This window comes from Prionailurus viverrinus, chromosome C1, assembly GCF_022837055.1.
Source record: "Prionailurus viverrinus isolate Anna chromosome C1, UM_Priviv_1.0, whole genome shotgun sequence".
NCBI classification, from domain to species: domain Eukaryota; kingdom Metazoa; phylum Chordata; class Mammalia; order Carnivora; family Felidae; genus Prionailurus; species Prionailurus viverrinus.
Genome location: NC_062568.1, coordinates 90479823 through 90498362, shown reverse-complemented (window position 1 = coordinate 90498362; position 18540 = coordinate 90479823). Strand labels below are relative to the sequence as shown.

At 40.2% G+C, this 18540-nt stretch overlaps 1 protein-coding gene across 6 annotated transcripts in view; it reads left to right on the top strand.

Annotated features, from left to right (window-relative positions):
- RAB3GAP1 (RAB3 GTPase activating protein catalytic subunit 1) overlaps positions 1-13671 on the top strand; it is a 113240-nt gene extending 99569 nt beyond the window's left edge. For 4 of the 6 annotated variants that reach the window (XM_047870756.1, XM_047870759.1, XM_047870757.1 and 1 more), the window contains 5 exons: positions 5805-5901; positions 5995-6098; positions 6230-6345; positions 8029-8131; positions 11888-13671. In XM_047870756.1, coding sequence (XP_047726712.1) covers positions 5805-5901; positions 5995-6098; positions 6230-6345; positions 8029-8131; positions 11888-12124 — 657 coding nt within the window. In that variant the 3' untranslated portion in view covers positions 12125-13671. Of the gene's footprint in view, positions 1-5804; positions 5902-5994; positions 6099-6229; positions 6346-8028; positions 8132-11397; positions 11762-11887 lie in introns of those variants that run through there. The other 2 variants (XM_047870758.1, XR_007154746.1) reach the window with 2 other exon arrangements.
- The last annotated feature ends 4869 nt before the right edge of the window (positions 13672-18540 follow it).

The window sequence follows — 18540 nt, the reverse complement described above, 5'->3', positions numbered from 1 at the left end:
TTTATCTTCACAAAAACAAATTTATCTTCACAAAACTGAAAGCATTGAAATTAGTTACCTGGAATGGTTGAAAGGGGGAAGAAAATATAGAGTAAAAGGAGTGTGGAAGGGAGTGACATGTAGAGAAGAGTATACTTCCTGTACACTTTGACTTCTGGAAAAATGTTAATTGCCTGCATAATCAAAAATTAAATTAACAAGAATAGACAGGGGGGACATGACCAAAACTGAAAGCAAGCTGGATAAATGAACTCGGGTGTGATTCAGATAATAACATAACCACACTGAAACGAGGTCAAGGTTGGGAGGATAATTTAACTCAAGTAATTTATGATCAACCACATAAGATATGTTTGACTGTATACCCTCTGGTTTGGCGGGAGGTGGGAGAGCACTGCAGACAAATCCTAAACTTTGTTTTCTAAATTTGTTTGTTGTAGTTATGTGGGTAAGCAGTTCTGAAACTTTTGGGTGGATTATTGTTTGAGCAAATGAGTAATTAAATGTGTTGGTGGTGTTAGAAGCCAGAATTATTGCTGTGGAAGTGCGATGCAAACATGGAATTGAAGAAAGTGAGGGAGACCCAATGGCAGTGGACTGGAATTGGAAGTGTTGGTGTGGAACTATAGGTTTCTAAAGTATCGATAGGTATGTGGGTATATGCATGTGCATATATACAAGCATATATTTCGTAGCTTTCTTCTGAAGGTGTCTAGAAGCAGGGACATCTCAGTAGCAGTAAACACATATATATTGATTTCTAGAACATTTCTTACTAAAAGGAACTGTGTCTTCCTCAGAGAAATGGCTGGTTTGGGAATTGGGATAAAGAAGGTATAATATGAATGTGGAACATTATGTGTTGCCAGAAAATAAGAAACTGCTTAAAAAGAGGAGTATTTCCTAAGGAGGTAGCTTAAAGGAACTCTTATTGTCAAAACCTGGACAAGCTGAATGGCAAATAATTAAGGATGGTAACAAATTATAAACTATTGGAAAAAAGTCAGCACCCATGGGTCTCCATTGATAATTTACAGATAAACAAATGAGAGAGAAGGGAGGTATTGCAGCTCAAAGATGACAGATGAATATGGAGGGTATGCTGGAGTTGAAAACCCTTCATTTTACAGCAGTATTCATAGTAAAGATTAATTGGTTCAAGTAAGAATTAACCAAGAGATGTCCAGGTGGGAATTTGGGTGAAGAGCATCATACTTGCATGGTTTTAAAGTGTTTCTCCACAGATTACTTCTGAATTGCAAGGAAATAATAACTATGTAGTAGAGAAATGGGGTAATACCTTGAGTGGATGGTCAAAATTAATATCACTAATAAGGGGCAGATGCAGATTGTCTACATCGAGATGTGTTGTAAGGATCCACCAGCACTTAGCACTGATCCGAGATTGTATATTTTGCATCAAGTCATGAGGAAACATTAGGTAAACCCAAGATGAGAGACATTGTATTCTAAAAAGAGCCAAAAAAAAAAAAAAAAAAAACCAAAACACCAAAAAACCCCCCAACATACCATTGTAGGAGTATATTAAAGGGACACAGGAACCAACTAAAACATTTCCCAATGGCCAGTACTGGAACAATTTGAACAATAAAATAAAATACTATTGGACTGTAACTCAAAGTATGAAATAAACATCCTTGAGTCTATAGTGATACAAATAAGTAAATAAATTGGTGAGAAGAGACCAATCTAATGCAGAAGAACTCCAAATCTACTCTGCCTACAAGGAGGTGGAGCATAAATCCCACTCCATAAACATGGGCTGTACAGAGTGATTTCCTTTAAAGAGTACAGTATTTAAATTAGAGAACATGAGTAAATTTACAGTGCAGACATCTGACAATACTGTCTTAGCCAGGTGAGCGAGGTTAACAACAGGGATAAGTCATCTTGGTAGTTTCATGTGCTGTTGATATGAGGTGATGAAGTAGCACTTTCCATCTCTTGTCTTCCCAGAAATACCTAGCCCCAGTTTGATCATAAGAAAAACATCAAATAAGTTCGAGTAGAGGCTCTTGTTACAAAATACCTGACTAGAATTCCTTAAAACTGTCAAGGGCAATGAACACAAAGGAAGTCTAAGAAAGTGTTACATGTAAGGGGAGCCTACAAACATGACTACCAAATATAATGTATCCTGGATGGGCTCCTGAAATAGGAAAAGGACATAAATAAAAACTAAGGAAATTGAAGGATGCCTGGGTGGCTCAGTCGGTTAAGCATCCGACTTAGCTTAGGTCATGATCTCACGGTTTGTGGGTTTGAGCCCCGTGTCAGGCTCTGTGCTGACAGCTCAGAGCCTGGAGCCTGCTGCGGATACTCTGTCTCCCTCTCTGTTTCTCTCTCTCTCTCTGTCTCTCTCAAAAATATTAAAAAAAAAAAAACTAAGGAAATTGAATATACAGATATTGACAGTATGATTCATAATAGCAAAAAAGAGGAACAAACCTTCATCTGTCAACTAATGAAGGAATAAATGTGGCATATTCATACAATGGCATACTATTGAGCCACAAAAATGAATGAAGTTCTGATACATGGTATAACACGAACGAACCTTAACATTGTGCTAAGAACCTTAACACTGTGCTAACAGTGTGCTAAGTGCTAAGTGAAAGAAACCAGAAATAGGAGGCCACATGTTACATGCTTCCATTTATGGGAAATACCAGAATAGGCAAATTCATGAAGACAGAAAGTTAGTTTAGTAGTTACTAGGGGCTAGGAGGTGGGAGAAATGAGGGAATGACTGCTGTTGGGTAATGGGCTTCTTTTGGGGGTGATTAAGATGTTTTGGAATTAGATAATGGTGATGGTTGTATAACTTGTAAGTATGCTAAAAACCACTGAAGTGTATGTTTAAAGTGGTGAATTTTATGGTATGTAAATTATATATAAAATTTTTAAAACTAAGGAAATATGAATAAAGTGTGGGATTCCACTTATTCAGAAAGGTGAGGGGAGGGTACTGTATTCAAAATGTCAATGTTATAGGGGCGCCTGGGTGGCTCAGTCGGTTGGGTGTCCAGATTCGGCTCAGGTCATGATCTCACAGTCTGTGAGGTCGAGCCCTGCGTCGAGCTCTATGCTGTCAATTCAGAGCCTGGAGCCTGTTTCAGATTCTGTGTCTCCCTCTTTCTCTGTCCCTCCCCCATTCAAGCTCTGTCTCTATCAAAAAATGAATAAACGTTAAAAAAATTTTTTTTTAAATGTCAGTGTTATAAAAGACTGGAAAACTTCGAGATTTGTTGAGGTTAATGAGGTATGACAACTTAAGGCAGTGTATGGTCTTTAATTGGATCCTGTATGGTGGTGGGTAATATAAGTCATTATGTGGTCTGTTGACAAAAATGAAATAAGGATAGTAGACTAGATTAAAAGTATTTGAGCAGTGTTAAAGGTAGTTTATATAGTTTATATAATCATAATAGTTTATATTTTGATTATAGAAAACATTCTTAATTTGGGGAAATAGATATTTGGGGATAAAGGGACATGATGTATGTAACTGGCTTTCAGATTATTCAGGAAAAAAATGTATGTATGTATATATTATGTGCACAGAGGAGAGAGATCCACGCAATTAAATGAGGTAAAGGTGAGTCTAGGTAAGTAATCACTTGGCATTGTCTTGTACATATCCTAACTCTGTTTTTAGGTATGTACCTTCAAGAAATTCTTCTACATGTGTACCAGGAAACATACCCAATAACATAACAGGAACCTTATTTGTAATAGTCAAAAATTTGGCAAGGGGTGGAGTGGGGAAGTCTATCAATGGAGGAACATTTTATTTTATTATTTTATTTTATTTTATTTTATTTTTTATTTTATTTTATTTTATTTTATTTCATTTCATTTCATTTCTTAAAATTTATTTATTTGAGAGACACACACACCATGAGTTGGGCAGGGGCAGAGAGAGGAGAGAGAGAATCTCAAGCAGGCTCTGTGCTGGCAGCTGAACCCATGAAGCCGCAAGATCATAACCTGAGCCAAAACCAAAAGTTGGACGCTTAACCGACTGAGCCACACAGGCGTCCATCAATGGAGGAACATTTTAATATTAGCATGTATCAACATATGCAGTCTCAAAAAGAATGCCAAGTGAAGAACAAGTCACTGAGGGAATGTAACTAGAAACATTGCATTTATATAAAGATTAAAACCAGACCAAACTAAGTGATACATTATTTAGGGCTACACAGCTATGTGAGAAAACTATATTATTTGTTGAGGGTGAGGTGCATGAGGGAGGGAGACTTGATCATGGAGGCAACAGGGACTTGGAAAGTGTTGGTGATACTCTGTTTCTTAAGCTGGTTGATGTGTAAATGAGTGTTCATTCTAAGCAGTTCTTCTAAAATTAGTGTCTTCTAAACTATTTGTAAATACTCTGGTATGTGTACTTCTTAATTAAAAAAATTTTCAAACCACAGAAAACTCTCCAAGCCAAAAAAAAAGAGGTTATAAGTCATTAAAGGAACAAAGCAAGTTCTAAAATAGTATGTGCATTACGATTTTTTGTTAAGAAATTGCATATGTATCTGTATCTTTGTGTTTAAATGGGAATAGAAATAAGTCTAAGAAGATAAACAGAAAAATAGGTTGCTCCTTTAGGAAGTAGGATTTCTAGACAACTTTTACATTATACTTCTCTGTATTTGTTTCTGAAATCTGTGAGCATTTATCATCCATGCTTACCTATGAGATTATATTTCTTTTATCTTTATTGCTCTTGAATAAGGAGCATTAAGGTAAGGTCCATGTGTTATACATAACTTCTCTGAATTTATTTATTTTTTAATTTTTATTGTTATTATTACTATTATTTTAGAGAGAGCACACATGAGCAGGGGAGAGGGGCAGAGGGAGGGAGACAGACAGAATCTTTAAATTTTTTTTTTTCAACGTTTATTTATTGGGGACAGAGAGAGACAGAGCATGAACGGGGGAGGGGCAGAGAGAGAGGGAGACACAGAATCTGAAACAGGCTCCAGGCTCCGAGCCATCAGCCCAGAGCCTGATGCGGGGCTCGAACTCATGGACCGCAAGATCGTGACCTGGCTGAAGTCGGACGCTTAACCGACTGCGCCACCCAGGCGCCCCGAGACAGAATCTTAAGCAGGCTCCACATTCAGTGCTGAAACTGATGTGAGGCTTGATCCTACAACCCTGGGATCATGACCTGAGCCGAAATCAAGAGTTGGATGCTCAACTGACTGAGCCACCCAGGAGCCCCATCTCTGTATTTTTCTTAATCTGAAAAATAATAAAACAATTTCCATTTTGGAAAAAAAAAAAATAAATCAAAAAAACTAAGGCAAACAAAAAAATTAGTGGAAGGTCTCTATCAGTGTTTGGAAATGTTAAGCGAGAAGCAGTTTATAAAACAGTATTTTACATACTTAGTTCACCTAATATGTATATTCAGTGGAATAAAATGGTGGAATAAAAATGCTCCACCATTAACAGTTGTTATCTCTAGGTGGTATAATTTACAGACAGTTTTTATTTTCTTTGTATTTCCCTTACTTGCATGTATTACATATGGAAGCAAGAAAAGTAAAATGTGGGAATATTCACCACTATTAAAGACTGAAGTCCTGAATTGTTTTCAGTGATATTATTCTTAACATTGTTGTTGGTAGCTCCTTACCTGGATGAGTACGGCAAGGTACTAAGAGAGCTCCCTAATGCAGAGGATTTTTTTCTTTCATAGATGGCGACTTTATTCTTTGACAGCTGCATTGGTCATTTATGTAACTTTATGCCTCCTTCAGGTGCTGCACTATCTGGCAGTCCAGAAACCTGCAGACCTTGCTCGGCACCTGTTACCTTGTGTAATTCATGCAGCTGTACTCAAGGTAAAGGAAGAAGGTAAATGTCTTACTTCATTAGTCATTAGTTTATTTCCAAAATGAAAGTATATTTTGCCGGACTTAATTATGGCTTTGATCTTTTTCAAAATAGAAAATCTGGAAAACATTTCTTCAGTTAAGAAGATTATAAAGCAGATAATAACTCATTCCAGTAAAGTTCTGCACTTCCCCAATCCAGAAGACAAGAAATTGGAAGTAAGTTTGCTGTATGTCGGGGTCTTGCCAAGTGTTCTCCCCAATTGGCAATGATTATTTTAAAGTTACATTTTTAAAGGCTGCTTTTTTTGCTGCTTTCCAATGTATGTTTCTCCCTTTTCCACTGTTAGGAAATCATCCATCAAATTACTAATGTAGAAGCTATAATTGCCAGAGCCCGCTCACTGAAAGCCAAGTTTGGAACTGAGAAATGTGAACAAGAGGAGGAAAAGGAAGACCTTGAAAAGTAATTGATATTTGAGTAACTTTTATCTGCAGTAGGAAAAACCACTTTTATCTGCAGTAGGAAAAAGTGGTTCAGAAAGCTTTCTCTTCAGAAAGCTTTAATAGAATGTTGAGATTCTTTTGTTGTACCCCTATGTTATTTGTAACAAGCATCAGCTAGAGACAGAAAAATATTTAATTATCATAGAATTTGACTTCTCCTGTATTTCTGGGTGTTTGCAGGGTGGATCCATTCCTTCTACATTTAAAAACAAGTCTACCAGGTCCTTTTTCTAGGAATGTGCCTGCAGTTGCCTGTGGAAGAGCTGGTGATTCTTTGTTACTTGCAGTGCCCCAGAGCTTTGCTTTCAGCTCTCACTGTTCTTTAACCAGTCTGAGGTGTTGTGAAATTGTGTTTCTCCCCAATATTCTTAGTTATTTATTTAACTCTAAGTAAGGTTTTTGATAGCAAAGGTGCATATCTTGTGTACCTTGTGAACATGTTTTGAAAGAGTGACCAGATGGCCTCTCCAGGATGATACAGATGACCGGGTCAATCATTTCCTCCTCCTGAGAAAGTCTTGGCACCATTACCTGTTAGTATGAGTCCCTTTCCATTGTTGCTTATGGTACTTGAAAGAAAAATGTTTTTATATGTGATAAAGTGTTTCCAAATTAGCCGCTTCAGCAACTTGAATTTATCATAATTTTAAAGTCTTCACCAGCCTTTTCAGAAATGAAATGGCATTGTTGATGCTAAATAATATCATATGACAAGACATGCTATAGCTCTTAACAAGTTCTTGTTAGAATTTTATGTCTTGTGTTCGGGGAAATTTTGTCTTAGCCTTCTTTTTTTTTTTTTTTTTTTTTTTTTTATTTATTTTTGGGACAGAGAGAGACAGAGCATGAACGGGGGAGGGGCAGAGAGAGAGGGAGACACAGAATGGGAAACAGGCTCCAGGCTCCGAGCCATCAACCCAGAGCCCGACGCAGGGCTCGAACTCACGGACCGCGAGATCATGACCTGGCTGAAGTCGGACGCTTAACCGACTGCGCCACCCAGGCGCCCCTGTCTTAGCCTTCTTTGCTCTTGAAAATTCCTTCCTTTTAAATGAGAAGAATGAACGCTAATCAAGGGAATCATTTCTAAAATAGCAGTATGAATTAGTGGTGCAGGCACTCTCATAGCTTCAGAACTCTAACATAGGTTATCTGTGATATACATGGAGGTGCAGTGTTTCCAGCACCTAATGGCACAGTTGAGACTTTGCCCAGTAAAATGTATCTTTTACACACACACACACACACACCCCTTAAAAGAACAAAAATGAGAAATGTGGATCATTGCTTTGCTGTATACATATAACTTGGGTTTTTTTGTCCAAATTTACTGTTCAAATCTTTTATTTATTGTATATTCTCGAAGCTTCTAGTCTGAAAGACAGACCGAATATTTCTTTTTGCCCTTTTACAAAGATGGGTTTTTAAAAATTCTGTGAAAACAGATGAAAGGCAATAAGATTGTCATTTGAGTCTGTTTTAATTCCAAATGTGACTCTTTTCTCTTGTAAAAGTTCCACTCTAGCCTTGGTAGGTTTAGCCAGTATCAATTTGAGAGTTTTCCACAACATTAATCTGGGAGACTGACACGGTGTGAACTGAGCAGCTCACTTTCTGTCCTTTCATTACCTCTCTCCCCTAGGTTTGTGAGTTGCCTTTTGGAGCAACCTGAAGTGTTAGTTGTGGGTGCAGGAAGAGGACATGCTGGCAAAATCATTCACAAGCTGTTTGTGAATGCTCAGAGGGTATGTGAATATGCTTATTGACTGTGTCATGATGTCTCCAGACCTCTACTCAGTAAGTTGCTGGTTTGATTCCCACACATGGCTGATAATACAGCTGCTGAGTGTAAGTCTCGGCATTGGGTTCGAACAATATAAAAACAGTGACTCTCAACGGTGACTTCTGAGTCTCTGAAATCCATTTTCTTTCTTACATATTTAAACAAAATTATAAGTATATTTTAGGATATAAATTTCAGAAGTCAGAAGAGTCTGAAATCCATTGTTGTAGAATCTAATAGGGACTCAGCAATGGCCACTGCAGTGCGGTAGGAAAAAATGTTGCATGCTTTCAAATTAGAATAGAGTTCAGTTTTACCAATTTTAAACCCCATGTACTCCAAATGGATTCACAGTTTTGCTTGTGAAGTTAGTATATCTGTTTCTGTTATAGTGAATTGATCTAAGGAAGAGCAAGATTTCAGATATGTAGAACTGGGGAAACAGGCTTCAGGACAGAAAGCCCAGTTGCAAAAATTATCTTTGGCATTACCTCTACTACTGAGAGTCCAGGTTCAAAAGTTATGTAGTACTTTCTGGCATTCATTAAAATTTGAATTTTTATGAGGGTGATGCTAGTTACACTTTGTGTGGATACTCTCTGTACTGATAATGTCAGGGCTCATTAATATTAAAGATTGTGATAAAAGTATTCTAGAGTGTGCTGTGGACAGTCCCTGACTTACGATGATTTGACTTATGATACTTGACTTTATGATGGTGAGAAAAATATATATTCAGTAGAAGCCGCATTTTGAATTTTGGTCTTTTTTCAGGCCAGCAGTATATGCTGCACATTCCTCTCTTGTGATGCTGGGCAGGTGCAACAGCCAGTCCCCGGCAGCCACATAGTCATGAGGGCAAACAATTGATATACTTACTTACAACTACTCTACCCAGACAACTGTTCTGGCGCTCACTTTCAGTACAGTATTTTAATAAATTACATGAGGTAGTCAACATTTTATTATAAAACAGACTTTGTGTGAGATGATTTTTGCCCAACTGTAGGCTTATGTGAGTATTCTGAGCTTGGGTAAGGTAGACCAGGCTGAGTTACAATGTTTGGTAGGATAGATATAGTAAATGTATTCTCAACATAGGGTATTTTCTTTTTTTCTTTCTTTCTTTTTTTTTTTTTTTTTATGTTTATTTACTTTTGAGAGAGACAGACAGAGAGGGAGGGAAAGTGCAAGCAGAGGAGTGACAGAGAGACAGAGGGAGATAGAGAATCCCAATAAGGGTCCATGCCATCAGTGCAGAGCCTGATATGGGGCTTAAACCCACAAACCGTGAGATCATGACCTGAGGCGAAATCAAGAGTTGGACCCATAACCGACTGAGCCACTCAGGTGCTCCCAATTTAGGATATTTTCAACTTAGGATGCGTTTCGTGGGACGTAACTTGATTGTAAGTCAAGGAAAGATATGTAAGTACAGGGTGTCCTTTACCTGGAACTATGATGACTGTAGAATGACCCACTTGTGAAAGTATAATTCTCAGAATCAAAAAGAATTTTCATGGGTTTACATATGATATAAAAGCTGTATAATCTCCTTTGAGTCTGTCTGGAGTATATCTAGTTAATGTAGTCAATTTGATAGCCAAATGTACTGATCTGAATTTTTAGCAAGAAATGAAACCTGTGATTATGTGCGAGATTGCTCCCTAACTTTAAGATTTCAAGTTAAAAACCAAGTACTTAATTTCCTTATAGAGTTCTAGAAAACAGTAGATGCTTACTTTGATTTGTTTTTGTCTCTGCCATGAAACCAGGAATCAAGTTTGTTTTTGCATCCTATATCCTTTACCAGCTCACTAGCCAGAAGCTAACAACCACATTTCCTTGTCACCACCAATATGAATTTTTCTCCTGTTGCAGAAATTCTTTTCTCTGTCCTCACTTTTAAAAACTTGTGTATTAAGAGTACTTAAAATCTAATGTATTTTTATTTTTAATGCTGAGAGTATTCCTTGTTTTAGATAGTTAAACAAAATTATTTTCCACAAAATGGAAATAGCTTTTCCTCCCTAGAAAGTTAGTAAAGGCTCACTGTAAAAATACAGAAAATCAATACAGAAAATTTACATCAGTAAATATAGGAGTGTCTCATCCTTTCATTGGCCTTGCATAGCTAATCCCCTTTAAGGGATACTGAAATTACACATTTTTCCCAGTTGTACAATTGCACGTGTAAAACATTTCAAACTTTCAGACCTTGTAGGGAATGCTTTTGGGAGTTGGCAGACTGTAATCCGTATAACAAGCACCTGATTGGTACATTTTTGAACTCAGATCTTAAATGTCTGGCCGTAAACCACTAAAGTTTATTCATGTAACTTTTCATTATCAACTGACACTTTATATCAATTCTAATAAATCAAGATTTTAACTTTTTAAAAAAGTTAAATTTCACTGAGAATTTTGTGTAGCATACAGCAGCTTTACATATTTATAACTGTGCTTAAAATTATACACTTTATTAAGGTTTTATAAACTTCATTATAATTACATGTGTTAGTGGTGGATTCCACTGGAATTCAACAAATAAACCACAGATTGGATTGTGTTTCAGTTTTATCAGTTTTTCCCATTAAATGACACATTTGCCTGTTGAACCATCAGATGCATGAGAAGTGGGATATGTCTGCTCAATTTAACAGCTAGGTGTGTTCTATGTGGTGTGTGTTTGTCTTGATATTCTTTTGATAGGATCATGTTCCTTGATGTAGTGCATGCTGTCTCTGAAATGATCTTGAAATCTCTTGTCTAGCTCTTTTTAAACCATCTTGCTTGTTTCCTTTTCATCACTGTTTCTTTTCTCACCCTTTCTCAAGCTGACTGAATCTTCTGATGAGGTAACAAAATAGCCTTTGTCCCTCATAGTCCCTTGTTCCTTCCCATCCCTCTAACTTCATAAGGTCATTAAGACTAACCACATCTTTAACAGTCTGGATTTGGCATACCTTTCATGCTGATGTTTAGTATAACATGATTTCATATTTCCATTGCCCAAACAATATTTTTTTCTAAATCGATGGTATTTTGAAAGAAATTTAATAATCTGAGAAATGAAAGAAGTATAGTGACCAATATTAAAATGAAGGCTCTAATTGAATGTTTTTTACGTAATTTTAATGGAAAACTAGATGCCTTTAACATTGAGAACTTCTCTTTTGTGGCCATTGCTACGTTACATGGACCTCTGTCATTTCTTTATCACTTTAGCCACTCAGCAAACAAAACAAGTGTCCCCAGTTTTAATTTGGCAAATGAATCTTAAAAAGAAAGAAATGAAAGAATGGAGATAAAAACCATCTTTCCAGACTTTGGGGAGAAGCAGCTCCTTCCTGGACTGAGGACATCAGACTTGAACTTGGGTTGTTGCTAGAAGAAACGTGTAGAAACCAGTACTACATTTTCCCTCTTCATCAGATGTCGGAATATGGTCCTCACTTTTCAGAGCAGATTGCCTGGCATTCGTGATCTCTTTTGTCTCTGTTACCAGTTTATTTGTAATATCTGGCTGTTCGTGCATTGTTTCAAGCTTCTTGCTTTTTCTGTGTTGGTTTTTGAATAATCATAACATGGCTGACTGCATTACTGAGTAATGTAGAACATCTTTTATGTATTTATCATGTTTGTTCATCTGTCCTTCAAAATGATCTAAGTTTAGCATTGGACTTGCTCTTGAATTTAGCATTTGATTCTGTTCAAGGCTGCAGCCATGGCTCCACCGGAGGAGGAACTGAAGAGAGTGAGCTCTCCAGAAGAGAGAAGGCAGAACTCGGTGTCAGACTTCCCACCTCCTGCTGGCCGGGAACTCATATTGCGCACCACTGTGCCACGCCCAGCCCCGTACTCCCGAGCTCTGCCTCAGCGCATGTATAGTGTTCTCACCAAAGAGGATTTCAGACTTGCAGGTGCCTTTTCATCAGATACCTCCTTCTTCTAATTCTTCTAGAGCCACCTCATTTATGGCTTCAGAGACTGCTCTGACCCCTTCTGTGGGAGGGAGTTTGTGTCAGTCAGAACTTGAGAGACCATGAAGAGGACCTGTCCAGTCCAATGATCAGGAATCATACCAGCATCTGAAAGACTTTTCCAGCTTCATGCTTGGGCTTTGTTGTATCTCGGTTTGGGCAGAGAGAATGGGCTTGAGCTTTTGAAAGATTTGCTCCCTGAAGAGATGGCCCTTGTTTGACCAGGGGTAGGGGTAGTGGGTAGGGGGATGTACAGGGACCAGAAAAACAGCAGGAGCTCTCTGTACTCCAGTGGGATTGTGCTCATTTATTCTTTCCTGTGACTGTTCCTTAGGTTATCACCTTGCATTTTTAGTCTGTGTAAACACACTTGTTGTATTTGTTAGTATCAGGTATGCAAAACAGAATATCTGTTAATTCAGATTTCTGGATATTTTGGTGGTAGCTTTTCCCAGAATCTGTGTTTTTGAAGTACTAAATGACATTCTGTTTATTCAATCATCTAGTGGCCATCCTTATTGTATTAACTTTTGATGAGCATTTTGAATATTCTAGGAGAAAGCCTAGAATTTCACATAGTTTCTGTTTTTCCACATAACTGTGACTTAAATGTATTCCTTCTGAGAAAACTATATATTGAATGTTACTGCAAATTAGTTTTATATCTTGTAAGGTTTGTTTATTTTACATGTTGGTTGCCAGTGAGATATCAACCTGCAAACTGTTCTCTTCTTGCTCTACAGCATGCATTCCTTTTTTTTTTTTTTTTTTTTTTGTAATTGTTGACTGGACACTATGTTTAATGGAGTAGAGATGAGCACATTGCTACAAATACAGCTTTGGAACATAGAGATTATCATGCAGTTAGTATAATTTGGTGTATATGCTAATGTAATGATTAGAAGATTATTTCAGTGAACTATTTTGCTTTTGCATTCTAGATAAAGTGAAAATAATCGATGGGGATGTATATAGCACCCAGCATAAGAATAACAGCAACATAATTTCTAGTTACGTGGTGGTCAAGATTTATTAAGTCTGTGTTGCTGTATGGCCTCTGTTCAGTAATCTCAAATCTATTTTTAAGCCTGAAATTCCCATTTTAATCCAAAGCAAAAAATGGTTATACTGAAGCATAGACCTTGCGTATATAATTTAAAGAATTAATAGAGCTGTGTAAACCCTGTTATATTATTTTTGTAAAAAAAAAAAAGTGTACATATATATGTATATATGCACATATATATGTATATATGTACATATGAAGTAGGGGAGGCCCTGGTTGGTTACCTCCCAGCCTTCACAGTGCTTTTCTCTGAGATGCTTTACTTGATTCCTGTTGGTAAACCATACCAATGCAGGCCTGAGGACTGAGCACTGTACCAGGTAGAAAATGTATCTTTCAAGGACAGGGTTTGTCTGCTTCCCATTGAGGAAGTTAATAGTAAAGAAACATTTTTCAAAGAGGTTGGACTTCAAAATGGCATTGTGAGTCTAATAAAAAGGAAAGTCTTGCTTTCTTTGGCTACTTTTCTTTTCTCTCCTCTGGTGAGCACTTTATTCTTATTTCAGTTAGTTTTATCCTGTCTCATGTCTCCCTAAATATTTGCAGCCTGTGGAGTCTTGTAGGGGTCTTAAGAACATGCTTTGTACCTTCTTTTTTATTGGCAGTTACCCCAGTTTACTTTCATTATAGTTATGAGTAGGGGAGGGGCAGAGAGAGGGTGACACAGAATCCAAAGCAGGCTGCAGGTTCCGAGCTGTCAGCACAGAGCCCAACACGGGGCTCAAACTCACGAACCGCGAGATCATGACCTGAGCCAAAGTCAGATGCTTAACCGAATGAGCCACCCAGGTGCCCCTTGGATTTGTTTCTTGATTGAGAGGGAAGCCATTGGAGAATATTGAACAGGGGAGTGTCATGATCTTACGTTTACAGAATTTGAGTTGTGGCTGCAGTGTGGACAATACACTGATGAGCAGGGGTACAAGTATGGTGTATATTTTGAAAACATTGCCCAGAATTGGCTGATGGAATCCATGAAGGTATGAGTAAGTCAAGGATGACTCAAGGTTTGGGACCTGAGTAACAGTAAGTGATGCTGTTATTTGTTGAAATGAAGAAGACAGAGGGAAGAGCATTTTGGGGGGTGATATAAGATCCTGAGTTACACTGTATTAATTTTGAGGTAGCATTTAGATACCTGTGGTGTAGCGAGCCTTTAAGGTGGCCCCCACTGATCCCTGTCTCCTGGTATTCACACCCCTGTGGTAGTCCCAGCCTCCATATTTTGACCAATGAACATGGAGAAAGCATTGGTATGGCACTTCCAAGATTAGGTTCTAAAGGATGTTGTAGCTTCCGTTTTGGCTGCATATTCTCGTGTGTCTCTCTGTCCCTCTTGTCAACTGTGGGTGAAGTCAACTTCCATGCCACAAACAACCCTAAGGAGACGCCCACATGGTGAGGAAGTGAGGACACCTGCTGATGGCCACGTGAGTGAGCTTGCAAGTGGATTCTCCTCGGTCTCAGAAGTCCGTGGCCTCTTGAGGAACCAAGAGCTAGACGTACCCAGCTCACTGTGCGTGGATTGCAGACCCTCAGAAACGGTGTGCAATAATGTTTTTATTTTAAACTCAGTTTCAGGGACAGTTTGTTTCACAGAAAAAATTACAGAATACCCAAGTGATTATGTAAATTTGGGGTTTAAGGATGAGGTTAGAGCTTGTGCAGTAAATCGAGGTCAGACAGTATGAGAGCCCTGAGGGGTGGTGAGTACAGTGCAAAGAGAAGGTCTGGGGACTGAACCCGAGATCCGGAAGAGGAAGAGAACTGCCAGAGGAGACTAAGAAGGAACAGCCACTGAGGTCGAAAGAAAACCATGAGTGTGATGTTCCAGAAGCTAGGAAATAAAATATTTGAAGGAAGTGGGAATTGATCAACTGTGTCAAGTGCCACTGAGATGTGGAATAAGACGCAAGCTCAGAACTGCTTGTTGCAAACCTGTGGATGCACAGGAACACCTGCATGCAGAAAGGTAACACTGTTTTTACTGGGAAAGAGCAGGGAAATTCCTGGCTGGAGGGCAGATGGGTGCACTCACCACTTCTACCCTAGCCAGTTGGGGCTGTGGTTGCTGTGCACTGTTCTTTGCCAGGAATTGGAGGCCAGAGGCTATAAGTAGGGTACAATACAGGGTGAGAGCATGAAGCCACTGTTTCAAGCCAGCTGTGACCCAATTCCCTGCCCCACCCTTGCTGCCAGCTCCTTCTGAGCTCGCTGGGGAAAGGATAGATCTTGGCACTCAACAAATGCTGAATGAATGAGTGTCTCTTGATAGCAAGTGGAGGGGTGGGGGGGGGGCACTGATTTTTCTGGGTTCTAATTTTGAGCTCTTGGGCACCTTGAAGCCAGAATATTTCAGAATATGAGCTCCTGGAAGCCGGACAACTGCTGCTGTCCTTTCTCTAGCTCTGAGAAGTGGAGCATGGCATCAACCTAGATAAATGGGTTTGGCTAATTCTTTATCTAGAATAAAGCTAGTTCCTAGTAGGGTGGCTTCTTTGCCAGCAGTTTTCCCCCTGGCAGCTTGTGATGTCTGACAGGTGGTCATGGATAAATCTCCCTCAAATGAGCAGTCTCATCTGTTGCAGGGAGTGTTCCTGGGGTGGGCTTATCAGCCGAGGAAGATGGCTGAACAGAAGGCCCCCACTCGGTCCCTGGTCAGAGAAGACAGGGTGGCCCAATCTCTGATTGGGGAGCTCTCCCCTTGTCCCTTCTGTGGGGCCCTCCTCGGCAGCAGGGGTCTCTGGAAGGTTTTGGCAGAGGCCTCAGTGTCTTCTCAGAGGCACACATCCCCCTGCTGCTTTCCAACCAAATGAGCTTCTCTAAGGAAGCTACATTCCTTCTCTCTCTGGTTGATAAGAAGCTCGTGGTCCCCCCCCCCCCCGCCCCCAGGCAAAACCATAATAGAATATTCTTTGTTTAAGTTTGCAGATTTGTCTTCATCTTGTCCCAGAATAAGGTGGATGAATGGCCTGTGAGGAGATGGGTGCAGCCTGGGCCGGCTCATGCCATAGGAGCTGCTAGTTGGGTTTAAAGCTGGTGAGTTGACTATCTGCAGTACGTAAGCCTGTGATAGAAAGTATTCTCCAGGAAAGAACAGAACAAAGTTCTGTAATAAAGTACCACAGACCACGTGGCTTAAAAACGGCAAAAATGTATTGTCTCACAGTTCTGGAGACTTTTAGTTTGAAATCAGGGTGTTGGCAGGGCCACGCTTCCTCTGAAACCTGCAGGGGAGGATCCTTTCCTCCCTTTCCCTTGCTTCTGGTGGTTGCCAGCAGGCCCTGCTACTCCTTAGCTTGTAGCTACAGCACTTCTGTCTGGGCCCCTGTTGTCCTATGGCTTCTCTCCCAGGTGTCTGTGTCTGTTCTCTTCCTGTGACACCAGTATGACCTCATCTGAACTGACTACATCTGCAATGACCCTGTTTCCAAACATCACATTCTGAGGTACAAGGGGTTTAGGAGTTCAACAAGCCTTTCTTTTTGGAACGGAGCAGGGGGTCACAGTTCAACACATAAAAGCATCATTCACACAGAAGCCATCCGGATGGACAGATGCCCATCCAGTCAGTGGTAGGCCATGGAGACTGATGTGTAAAAGCATCGACCTACCTCCAGACAGTGGTAGGTCTCAATCTCTGCCTTCTTTATGAGCCGGGAGACACTGGGCAGGTACCTAACATCTTCCTTTGCCAAATGGAGACAAAAGTAAGCATCCAACACATTGTAACAAAATTAAGATTCCATCTAAAGAATGCCCAGCATGGTACAGGCCATTGTTTAATAAAGACAAGCTTTTTAAAGGAACCGTACTATAAAGTGGTATGGCTGTAGGTAAATGAATGGTTAGCTGTTGTTTAACTTGAGGACACACCTGCCCAGCCAGTATGCATAGAGATGACTGTCCAAACAGCCCCATATAGCAAGCGTGACCTCGAATCTCCTACCATCTCATCAAATCAACTGATTTCTTTTGATTCCTTTTTCCTTCCTTGGGTCATAGCGTTTAACAAGCTAAGTAGACACTGTCTAGGCAGAGGGCTGGGTGGGAAGTTGGGAATAGTTGAAGCGTGTTCCAGGCAGTGGGGCTTATCCGCAGAGGCCTGCAGACACAGTGTTGGGTGTGGCCAGAGCAAAGAGTGAGAAGAGAGAGTCAAGGTAGTAGAGGAAGGGATGGTCCGTTCTAGGACCTTGGTTCTAGGAACTTGGACCTTGTCCAGTGACAGTGGAGGAGCTAGAAAGGTTTGCAGTACAGGAGGAGGAGCAAGACTAGACTCACACCCTCAGGAGCCACAGTGATCCCCGCAAGGGATGGTCTTGGCTTGGGTTGTGGCGGTGGTGAGGGTGTGAGAGATTCAGCAAGTGACACAGCCAGTATTTGGTGAAGTGTGGGAGGTGGTTAGTGAAGGCGGATGTGTCCTGAATGCCTGATCTCTGACTCGAGCCCGAGGGGCCAGCTGCTCTGACGTGAGAGGCAGTGCCCGGCATGGATTCACAGTGTGTCATCAGCCCAGCACACCCACCTGCAAACATAGCCCCTCCCGGAAGAGTCCTGCTCTGTCCACACTCCAGTGAAATCCACACCCTTTCTGTTACGTGACCCACGGTGGGGCGATGTCTATAAGGACATCACATACAGCGTCCAGGAGTTGCCAGTTTGCTGCCGACAGGGAAGGAGAATGAGTACTTCTGCTACTTACCCTTCCTTAAGCACCCTCCTCTGCATACACATTTGTCAGGAGAGTGATATCGGCTCCCTCCAGGGGCTCGTCAGTCCTGATTAACAAGTGATGGGACACAGATCAAAACTTTTCTTAAGTTCTTCAGCCATTTGACAGTTTGAGTAAATAATGACTTCTCGGTGCTATTTATTCTCATTCTTCTTTCTCAGCTCTATTTTTGGCCTAGAACACTTTTTATTTTTGTCCGTGTTACATAATGAAGGAACCACATTCTTAGTAACCCACTGTCACTCCTGTGTTATCTTGCCTACATGAGAAAAGGAAATATTTTTGGAGTGTGAATTTACCAAACGTTCTCCGCTATTCTGGGACTGAAGGCAGCATCAGGGAAGGAACACTGACATGGGGAGAGGGCCCAGTCTCCCTTGGCTGAGGCTGAAACCTGGTCCTTGGAAGCTGGCTGGAGACTTCCTGTGTGCCCTGCCCACCCTGGACGCATGGCAGGAGATCCTCTCTGCACAGGACTGTACATTTGCAGCAGCTCTTTCAGGGGCCCTACAATATCCTTAATCCCTGCTCTCCATTCCTACTGTTTCTGGATAGGCACAGGATTGGGGAAACAACAGCTGTAGGCAATG